The sequence below is a fragment of the Dreissena polymorpha genome, chromosome 3 (genome assembly GCF_020536995.1).
Source record: "Dreissena polymorpha isolate Duluth1 chromosome 3, UMN_Dpol_1.0, whole genome shotgun sequence".
In the NCBI taxonomy this organism is placed as follows: Eukaryota; Metazoa; Mollusca; class Bivalvia; order Myida; family Dreissenidae; genus Dreissena; species Dreissena polymorpha.
Genome location: NC_068357.1, coordinates 10,059,605 through 10,071,437, shown reverse-complemented (window position 1 = coordinate 10,071,437; position 11,833 = coordinate 10,059,605). Strand labels below are relative to the sequence as shown.

General features: G+C 35.6%; 1 protein-coding gene across 2 annotated transcripts in view; it reads right to left on the bottom strand.

Annotated features, from left to right (window-relative positions):
* Positions 1-4,662: 4,662 nt before the first annotated feature.
* LOC127872960 (F-box only protein 11-like) overlaps positions 4,663-11,833 on the bottom strand; it is a 39,662-nt gene continuing 32,491 nt past the window's right edge. The window contains exons 17-19 of one of the 2 annotated variants that reach the window (XR_008045856.1): positions 10,562-10,670; positions 8,477-8,828; positions 4,663-8,444 (exon numbers count right to left, since the gene is read on the bottom strand). Coding sequence is in view for 1 of the 2 variants with exons in the window: in XM_052416482.1 (XP_052272442.1) it covers positions 8,600-8,828; positions 10,562-10,670 (338 nt within the window). In the remaining variant the exon portion in view is untranslated. Of the gene's footprint in view, positions 8,829-10,561; positions 10,671-11,833 lie in introns of both variants that reach the window. The other variant, XM_052416482.1, reaches the window with a different exon arrangement.

The window sequence follows — 11,833 nt, the reverse complement described above, 5'->3', positions numbered from 1 at the left end:
TATATGTATATATTTAAGTCTTAAGGGCTTAAGGTGTTAGGTTTTGCACCTTTTTTTATCACTGTTGATAGGATTTCCCTGAGTGGATTGAGTAACTCGAGAAACCTATCAATCTATTTCTTTGTAACCCCCCACGCATGGCCATAATGTATCAGTATTGAACATAGCCATTATTATAAAAGAAAAAAAAAGAAGAAGTTCAAATCGTATTGATCCATTGCATATGTTGGTCATTGGAGCTTGAAACACATTGAACACAAGACAAGGTTAAACAATCTCTGAAACCACACGTGTTAGGACTTATATGGGGTGAATCATTGTCTTGTGGTAATCTAAGACGTTTTTTTCAATCATGTCACTAGGTTAAAAACTGGCCAGGTCACAGGGGCCACATGATTTTTACAGACTTACATAGTAAACAACTTAAAAAATATTGTATGGAACTGCAAAGTTCGAGGGTTTCTTATTCGGTGTGAAACATTGTATGGTGTCCCAGTACAAAGTTAGTTAAAATACTCCCCCTTGATTCAAAATTGGCTTCACCCTGGGATTTTCTGGTTTTCCTTATGTGTACATGTATATAGTATTTTTTAAATCTTCATCAATGTAACTGGCCTGCAAGGCTGAGGTCTGGTATTTGGCATGTATCATAGTATGATTACCTCCACTAAGTTTGCTCATATCATGCCTCGGAGGTCAAACCTGGCCAAGCCCAATGGTTAAAAGTTTAAATAGACTTACTAAGTAAAAACCTTTTAAAATCTCTGTAGCCACTAGGGTCAGGGGTTTGATATTAATTTTGATGTTCAACATTGTATGGTGGTTCTCTACCAAGTTTGTTCCCATCATGCCTCTGATGTCAAAGTTGGCTTCGCCAAACGGGTTTCTTGTTTTCCTTACATTAATATAGTATAGATTTGTCATTTGTCATATTACGTCTTATAGTGGTCCTCTGTTAAGTATGTTCAAATCATGCTCCTGTGGTCATAACTTGACACACGTTGTGGCTTAAATGTTTCTATAGAATTGTGAAATTATTATGGATAAACTTAAAAAAACTTTTTTGACACTGCAAGGGTCAGGGGTTTGATATTTGAAATGTAACATAGTACAGTTTTTCTCTTATATTTTTGTTTAAATCATGCGCTGAAGGTGAAAACAAAATAAGCCTAGATGTCACATGATTTATATGGACTTACTTCTACTTCGTACTTCCTACAGTCAATTGCTGACTATTAAAGGAAGGCCTATTATAGGCAGATATGGACACGGTCGAGTCCGTTTCCTGGAAAGAACCAGTACTTTGTGTCTATGGAGGAGATAATGAGAACGCACCCCGAGTAAGGAGCGACCCACAAACTCCCTATCGCTAGGCCGACACCTCATCCACTCTAACACCGCGTTTATAAGACAATATTTTTGCCAAGCCTTTCCGAGGTGTTTCATAATCTGTCATGACTATTCTTGCTGCATTTAAGCTCGTAACTATAAATCCTGGTTCCACACTAATAGATTTCATAAGCTGGGAAAAGAACTTACAGCAAAACAGATGGTTTATCATTTTTTTAATGTTTATGATAATTTGCAAAACACAAAGATCAGTTTTGAATATAAATAAATTCATTACTCTTCATACTGGGCTTAAACTACAAAAATGACGGTTTATTGTGATAAAACTTGCTGAACAACTAGCTAAAATGATATTAAACAAAATGCAGGCATAACATAACAAATGAACTTTGTCTGCAAACATCTACATTCATCAAAAAGATATAAACAAAGTTTTGTGTCAATAAATCTGAAGGCTGAGAATAAAAGCTTAAACATTAAGAGTGGACATGGCAGTAAACATCCATACAAATGAAATTGAAATTAAAACCTTTACAATAAAAAAGTGAAGTGCAATCAAACTAAAAAAATATGTGTGAAATGTAAGCTTATGTTAACTTCGGATGTAATTTTCTTCTTCCAATAGATGTTTGGTAATAATTAACAATGCTAAGATAATATTACTTGAACACAAGGTGAGCTCAATGATAAACAAGAGCACCGCCTTGCGGGTGCAGACCGCTCATCTATTTTCTTTTTAAAGGTGAAGGGACTCTCATTTTCAATCACAAAGGATGGAGGGGTGGAGTGAAGAGCGGTGCATTGTGTGGGGGGGTGGACATTTATTACATTTTCTTCCAAAAATGCGAAAAAAAAGGAAAAAAAAAATCGGTGGGGGGGGGGGGGGGTGGACGGTATTTCAAACATAAAATAATAAAAATAAATATTTGTGTTTTTTAACCGTTTCATAAAAAAAAATTGGGGGGGGGGTGAGGTGGGGGGGTATAGTGTGAGGGTGTGGTGGTAATTTGTGAGATGATCTTAAAAAAAAAAAAATAGGGGGGGGGATTCGGGTGGGGGGAGGGGGGGTGGGGGGTGGGGATTCTTGGGTGCGATGGTTGGACGGTATTTCAAACATAAAATAATCAAAATAAATAGTTTTGTTTTTTAACCGTTTAAAAAAAACATTGGGGAGGGGGTGGGGTGGGGGGGGGGTATAGTGTGAGGGTGTGGTGGTCATTTGTGAGACGATCTTAAAAAAAAAAAAAAAAAAAAAAAAAAATAGGGGGGGGGGGGGGGGGGGGTTGGGGCACGGGCGATGGTTTGGGTGGAGTCTATTGTGGTATGTCAGGTAAGAGTAGTTTTGTCAATGTATCAATCAAATCTAATCATAAATAAAGAAGTTATGGCAATTTTAGAGAAATTTAATAATTTGACCTTGAGAGTCAAGGTCATTCAAAGGTCAAGGTAAAATTCAACTTGCCAGGTACAGTAACCTCATGATAGCATGAAAGTATTTGAAGTTTGAAAGCAATAGCCTTGATACTTAAGAAGTAAAGTGGATCGAAACACAAAATTTAACCATATATTCAAAGTTACTAAGTCAAAAAAGGGCCATAATTCCGTAAAAATGACATCCAGAGTTATGCAACTTGTCCTTTTACTGTACCCTTATGATAGTTTGCGAGTGTTCCAAGTATGAAAGCAATATCTATGATACTTTAGGGGTAAAGTGGACCAAAACACAAAACTTAACCAAATTTTCAATTTTCTAAGTATAAAGGGCCCATAATTCCGTCCAAATGCCAGTCAGAGTTACATAACTTTGCCTGCACAGTCCCCTTACGGTAGTTAGTAAGTGTTGCAAGTATGAAAGCAATAGCTTTGATACTTAAGGAATAAAATGGACCTTAACACAAAACTTAACCAAAATTTTCAATTTTCTAAGTATAAAAAGGGCACATAATTCTGTCAAAATGCACGCCAGAGTTATCTAACTTTGCCTGCCCAGTCCCCTCATGATAGTAAGTAAGTGTACCAAGTTTGAATGCAATAGCATTGATACTTTCTGAAAAAAGTGGACCTAAACGCAAAACTTAACCAAAATTTTCAATTTTCTAAGTATAAAAAGGGCACATAATTCAGTCAAAATGCACGCCAGAGTTATCTAACTTTGCCTGCCCAGTCCCCTCATGATAGTAAGTAAGTGTACCAAGTTTGAATGCAATAGCATTGATACTTTCTGAGAAAAGTGGACCTAAACGCAAAACTTAACCGGACGCCGACGCCGACACAGACGCCATCGCAGACGCCGACGCCAAGGTGATGACAATAGCTCATAATTTTTTTTCAAAAAATAGATGAGCTAAAAATCAATATGCTCTTAACTATTGGAGATCTTAACAAAGACACAGAAAACCTGCAAGAAAAGCTAAAAAAATATCACAAGATATAAATGTATTTATCTTAAAACTAACAGAACTTTCTAACAAATATAACAGAAACACATACAGCCACTCTCCACCAACAATACCAAAAAATCGCTGCTTCAGAGGGAAACTATTGTAATTGCTAACATTTCCCTATCAGATATCAGTTCCAAACCCAAACAATGAAACAAATCCCTATTAAGAATGTTCTAGTGTATTTAAAACTGTATGAACTTATTTTTCCAATAAAAGTAAACAAAAAAATACAGTAAAACCTATTTGATAGCGACTAGAATATTGGGTTACCCACATATAATATAAACATTCGGAAAATAATGTTTACTAAAAGGGTATCAATGCTGTTAAAAGGATAGAGATACACTGTTTAAACGGTAGCATTTAGTTTAATGCATTCCAATTAAAGGTAATTTTAGGTAAACCAAACAATGTAAACATCAGACCATATAATCCCTAAAATTTAACCTAAAACTAAATTCCAATTCTTGACAGTGACACATAAATGAGCACTTAAACTGGTACAGGGAACAGAAAACTTTTACTAACTTCTCAAACACAGCTATGTAACAGTAAATCAGGTAAAACAAGAGGTGTCAGAGGACAGTGCGCTCGACTATTCGAGTGCTTGACGGTATAATGTAAGCCATCATGGAGAGGGGGGGTATAATGTGGGTGGGTGTTCATTTAATAGATGATCTTTCCAAAATAAAAAAATAAAAAAAAAATTTGGGGGGGGGGGGGGGTGGGGGTTGGGGGGGGGGGAGGGGTTCTGGGGTGGGGCGTGGGGGATGGTTTGGGTGGAGTGCATTGTGGTATGTCAGGTAAGTGTTGTTTTGTCAACGTATGAATCAAATCTGATCATAAATAAAGGAGTTATGGCAATGTAACCTTGAGAGTCAAGGTCATTTAAAGGTCAAGGTCAAATTAAACTTGCCAGGTACAGTACCATCATCGTGTAAGAAAGTATTTAAAGTTTGAAAGCAATAGCCTAGATACTTGAAAAGTAAAGTGGATGTAAACACAAAATTTAACAAAATATTCAAAGTTACTAAGACAAAAAAGGGCCATAATTCTGTTAAAAAGCCAACCAGAGTTATGAAACTTGCCCTATACAGTCCCCATACCATAGTTAGCGAGTTTTCCAAGTCTGAAAGCAATAGCTATGATACTTCAGGAGTAAAATGGACCAAAACACAAAACTTTACCAAATGTTCAATTTTCTAAGTATAAAAGGGGTCATAATTCTGTCAAAATGCTTGATACAGTTGTCTGCTCTTGTTTATAGATTGGGATCATATTGGTAAAGAAGTATGCAAAATATGAAAGCAATATGTCAAAGGACATAGGAAATATTTGGGGTAGTATGCAAACTTTAACATAGATTTATCAATAATATGCATATTCTAAGTATAAAAGGGGCCAAAATTCTGTCAAAATGCTTGATGCAGTTGTCTGCTCTTGTTTATAGATTGGGGTCATGTTGGTTAAGAAGTATGCAAAATATACAAGCAATATGTCAAAGGACATAGGAAATATTTGGGGTAGTACGCAAACTTTAACATAGATTTATCAATAATATGCATATTCTAAGTATAAAAGGGGCTATAATTCTGTCAAAATGCTTGATACAGTTGTCTGCTCTTATTTATAGATTGGGGTCATGTTGGTTAAAAAGTAAGCTAAATATAAAAGCAATATGTCAAAGGACATAGAAATATTTGGGGTAGTACGCAAACTTTAAAATTTGCACGCTAACGCTAACGGGAATGCCGACGCCGGGGTGAGTAGGATAGCTCCACTATATAATATGTCATATATAATAGTCGATCTAAAAATGAATAATGAAGTTAAACAGACTGATTGGACTGCACAGACAATGTAACAGCCACATCCTATGTCAAAATGACGACAGTTGCATTCCTCTAAAATTCACCCATCAAAATGGTTCACCCAAGAGGAAATCTAAAACAAATTGTAATTGTACTACAATTATAATTACAAAACATGTCTCTTGGCAATAAACTAGGTTTCAAACATTGAATTACAATTTAGGTATAAAAGATTCATGCTTCTTGATACAAAATTACACACTTAGTGTGCATTTATATCAATAAGTAGTAATTTTTATTTGTGAGGGCATCTTAAAAATGGTAATGATGTGTGATTAGTGCTTAGCAAAAATTCTGACACAAAATGATGATTTCAGACACAAAATTATTCAAATGACATTTCACTTTCCCCATGCAAACATTAAGAATATAAATTTTTAAGTAACTACAATGTTATATCAGCTGATCAAACAATACAAGAAGACTGCTTACCATACAATAGAGGGTTAGAGAAGATTATACAATGAGGCATGCTTTCAAGCTAGCACTTAACAGTGAGATAAATGAAACTACAAGTGCCACAACAGTCAACAACAATAAAACCAACACCTTAGAGACTATGAAATAAGCGATACAAAAACATTGACATCTGTACAGATAAAAATAAGATCTATACACAACAATAAGTTTTCTGTACAATAAAACTTGATAACTGTGTTATATGCACTTTGTACATGCATATTTACAAGAACTTACAGATGTTTTTACAAATATTGCTGTTAAAAGTGTGACTGGGCACTTATACCTTGCCATGTAAGGACTTCGTGTCCCGTTTATCTGTAAACAAATATAAAGTGACATAATGGCCTATTATGCATATATATTTCCTTTATCAACATGCCTCTAGGTAAAAGGACAAAATGTTTATTACTGTTAAGAAAGAAAGTACATCCCATGGTTTAGTGTGAAACTATAGTATCTGCATAGCATGTCTACAATATATCCCATACTATGGTTTCACACCCAACTCTTTACATTCTTTGACCATCCAGCAGTTGGAATGGGCAGTTTGGCCTGGCAATTCAGAATTCTGCCATTAAAGCATATTGATTTAGGCTAATTTTGGATCCCTGTGACTATCAAACAAAGAATAAAAGCTAGAGGAGTCAAGGACGTGTCTTAAATTGAATGACAATACAGATTACATAATAAGACTCTTTTAAATGAAGAAATGGCATACATGTGGTGAATTTGTACATTTTATAAGTCAAGTTTTTAAGACATCATTTCTCTATTTTAAAATATAGGATATTTTAAATGGGAAAACACATATTTAATACAGTCCAGATAAAGAATACATAAGTTAAATGTAACTTGATAAAATACAAGTTAAAGAAGAAAGAATATTGAAATGAACTTACCATATATAAGCTTCAAATTAATGTAGAAATTGTAGGATTGTTTGCAGGATAAGTATTGCTAACCAAGTAGTGACTAACCTATACAAATAATTGTATTAATAGTAATACTGCTAAACTCATAACTGTGTCATACCATAGTAATGGTGATTTTGAAAATTGCAACAAGTGGTTGCTACCTTTGCATAAAAATAATTCTAACTTTTTAAAAATCAACACTTTATTTTGATATAAGCCATAAAATACCCTAACTACTTAAGATAATGGTACATAGCGATATAAAATATGAACATATACAAAAAATAAGACTAAAAGTTATAGGAAGAGTTATCTGAACTTCAAAGTTATTACCCATTTTACCCATCGAGGGCAAGCAAAAATGATGTTTAAATAAAAACTTATACAAAATGGAAAATGCTATTAATAAAAAAAAACAAAATTTTCATATAAAAATGATTTACATTAAACACAAATGCATACTGGTCATATGAAAACATCTATGGCCACAACAGAATTTGTTGTTAAAATAACAGCACCAGAAAATATAGGCTCTGACAGGATAATCTACACTGTGCAATTAAATTGTGTGCATAAGTTTGAGTTGTGATCATTGTATATAAAAAGCTGTACAGCAGTTGAAGAACATACTTATCTTCTACATTAACTGTTGTTCACAGATATGATGAATTGACAACTCTACAATTTTTTATATCAAAAACCAAAAGACAAGTGTACACAATAGAAGAATGGCACTACTATATCAAAAACCAAAAGACAAGTGTACACAATAGAAGAATGACACTACTGACATTAGAATTAAGTTAAAATACAAAAAGTCATTTATGAGTAGGGGATCATTGCTTGCAATGGATAAGATTACGAGGCATTACACATGCAAAACAATTGAATGATTTGGGACTGCTTCTGTTGGCTTTCTTTGAGATTTTAATCAGCGCGTGGTTTTCTTACTTGTGCTAAAACATGCATGATGCAATATAACTGTCAAGATGGTTAAGGGGTGAAAAAGGCAGATTTTCATTCCAAAACGACCCCGGTTGGGTCTAACATTCTTAAAAATATTTTAACGTTTGTTTTATGTTCATGTTGTTATATGTTAGTTTTCTAAATCCTTTTAGTATGTCAAGTAGGCATTCATGACAGGTCAGGCATTCATGAAAAACTTTAAAAAATGCTGAAAATCTGTGAACAAGTACCCATTGTGTATTTAAAAAGTTAATCTCTGTCTTCTTCAAAGAGCTATATGTACGTTCATCACTGGTTTCTACAGCTGTGAATATACAAAACAAAATCAAATTCCATTCCCTCATGACTGCATTTCTTAACAGAAAAATAAGTTAAGGTATCTGTAACACAAGGTATTCTTCTACACAAGACACACTTTTTGGCTTTTGGCATGGTAAGTGTTGGCAAAATTATTTCCACTGCATGGTAGGTGTTGGCAAACTTATTTCCACTGCATGGTAGGTGTTGGCAAACTTATTTCCACTGCATGGTAGGTGTTGGCAAACTTATTTCCACTGCATGGTAGGTGTTGGTGCCCATTCAGCATGAAGGTTCAGTTTAATCGCACTGTATGAGACTCCATGGGCGCAGCCGAGTCGTAAAGGGTGTCCGTGTCTTGCGTAGGCTCACCCTGTAGTCGACACGAATTGTTCAAAGTTCCTGCGCCACAGTCACAAAAGAAGCGGTCATGTCGTATAAACTCAACATCATGACCGCCGTGGCAAGTTTTAATACAGTTCACACATATGGCATTTCTTTCTGTTGTGTTGCACGTCTTGCACCTGAAGGACAGAACCATTTTTAAGTTAATAAATTTCTTCTTATCTTCTTACAAAATCAGATCCATTTCACAAAATATAGGGATGATACTGTCTTTCTATTAAATAAAAATGCAATTTATACAAGACAGCATGTTCCTCACCCAGAAGGCTAGGGACCAGAAAAAAAGCATTTAAGTGTAAATTCTAAGTGACACTTGGATAGTAGTTTAAGATTCAAACAGTTTCGCAATGAACAGGCCATAATGCTGTGATTATGTGAATTTGTGTCCCTTTTTTGGAGAACAGCTTAGTGCTGAGGGTAAGTTAGACCAAGACGCTGCATTCAATCAACCATTTGCTTTCTTGTCAGTTTTGATTGATGGGTTCTTTTGAATATGTCCATTAGTAGGTACATGTAAAGGTGAAAATGCTTTCAGCGATGTAGAAGTATTGATAATAGACAAAACATATCATTTTGGGTTCATCTAGAATATTGAGCACCAGAATTAGTTTCAGTCCAAAAGAAGGTGAACATACAGGTAAAAATAAATTCAGGTGATGTGGATGTGTTGATAGTGCTTAAAGATATCATCCATTCAAGTATTAAAGCTTCGTAGGTAGTATTATTGATGTTTGCGAAACTTGCTTTAACCTGTTAATGGTGGACGGAAAGAAAGCACAAGGATGGGCAAATCAGTGTATCACTGGTATTTGTAGATGCTAGTAGTATAACAAGATGTGTTTGTGAAACACTATGTCCACGTATATAACGTTTGACCTTGAAGGATGACCTTGACCTTGACCCTTCACCACTCAAAATGTTTAGCTCCATGAGATACACATGCATGTCAAATATAAAATTGCTAGCTTCAATATTGCATAAGTGACATTACATGAGAAATTTTGACCCATATATTTGACCTTGAAGGATGACCTTGACCTTTCACCACTCAAAATGTGCAGCTCCATAAGATACACATGCATGCCAAATATCAAGTTGCTATCTTCAATATTGCAAAAATACTCATAAAATTTGGCCACATATATTTGACCTCTGACCTTGAAGGATGACCTTGACCTTTCACCACTCAAAATGTGCAGCTCCATGAGATACACATGCATGCCAAATATCAAGTTGCTATCTTGAATATTGAAATATTGCAAAAGTGTACATTAAATGAGCGATTTTAACCCATATATTTGGCCTTTGAGCTTGAAGGATGACCTTGACCTTTCACCACTCAAAATGTGCAGCTCCATGAGATACATATGCATGCCAAATATCAAGTTGCTATCTTCAATATTGCAAAAGTTATTGCAAATGTTAAAGTTGGCGCAAACCAACAGACCAACCAACAGAACAAAAAAAAGGGCAAAAACAATATGTCCCCCACTACTATAGTGGGGGACATAAAAAGACAAGCTTTGAATTGTAGTAAAAATCATTAATGCCATTACACTGAATAACAAAAATAACAGCACATTCACTAGTACATTTGAGCGGTGCTCTATGAAAAGGGTGTTGAATGCATGTACGTTCACACAGGCTAATCAGGTACAACACTTTACACTTTTATGGTATTTTTCGTTTATAGAAAGTCTCTTCTAAGCAAAAATATAGTTTACGCGGAAAGTGTCATCCCTGCACAGGCTAATCTTGGACGACACTTTACGCACATTTCTTAAACCCCTTTATCACAGAGCACAGCTCATATCTGCATACCACAACAGAAATACACAAGACTATTCATCACCTGTAGAAGTCATGCATGGGGAAGCTTGTGTAACTGGATATCTTGTACAGGCACTGGCCGGAGCTGACTGCTTTCTGAACCATGTTGTGGTTGCCGTAGATTTGATTATCTAAAATCAGTACAAGACAAGGGTTGACATTCAAGTTTCAATGTCCTTCACAAATGTTCTTCACAACATATATGTGCTGAATAGGTGACATTAGATACTTAACTGGCACTAAACAAGGGCTGTTTGTAAAACATGCATGCCCCACATATGGGCTCTCCGTTGTAGTGACAGCCATTGTGTGAATATGTTTTTTGTCACTGTGAAATTGACCTTTGACCTAGTGACCTGAAAATCAATAGGGGTCATCTGCGAGTCATGATCAATCTACCTATCAAGTTTCACGATCCTAGGCATAAGCGTTCTTCAGTTATTATCCGGAAACTATGTTACTATTTTGGGTCACCGTGACCTTGACCTTTGACCTAGTGACCTGAAAATCAATAGGGGTCATCTGCAAGTCATGATCAATGTACCTATGAAGTTTCATGATCCTAGGCATAAGCGTTCTTGAGTTATCATCCGGAAACCATTTTACTATTTCTGGTCACCATGACCTTGACCTTTGACCTAGTGACCTCAAAATTAATAGGGGTCATCTGCGAGTCATGATCAATGTTCCTATGAAGTTTCATGATTGTAGCCATAAGCGTTCTTGAGTTATAATCCGGAAACCATTTTACTATTTCGGGTCACTGTGACCTTGACCTTTGATATAGTGACCTGAAAATCAATAGTGGTCAACTGCGAGTCATGATCAATCTACCTATCAAGTTCATGATCCTAGGCATAAGCATTCTTTAGTTATCATCCGGAAATCATTTTACTATTTCGGGCCACCGTGACCTTGACCTTTGACCTAGTGACCTGAAAATCAATAGGGGTAATCTGCCAGTCATTATCAATCTACCTATCAAGTTTCATGATCCTAGGCATAAGTGTTCTTGAGTTATCATCCGGAAACCATTTTACTATTTCGGGTCACCATGACCTTGACCTTTGACCTAGTGATCTGAAAATCAATAGGGGTCATCTGCGAGTCATGATCAATCTACCTATAAAGTTTCATGATCCTAGGCCTAAGCGTTCTTGAGTTATCATCCGGAAACCATTTTACTATTTCGGGTCACCGTGACCTTGGCATTTGACCTAGTGACCTAAAAATCAATAGGGGTCATCTGCAAGTCATGATCAATGTTCCTATGAAGTTTCATGATCATATGCCC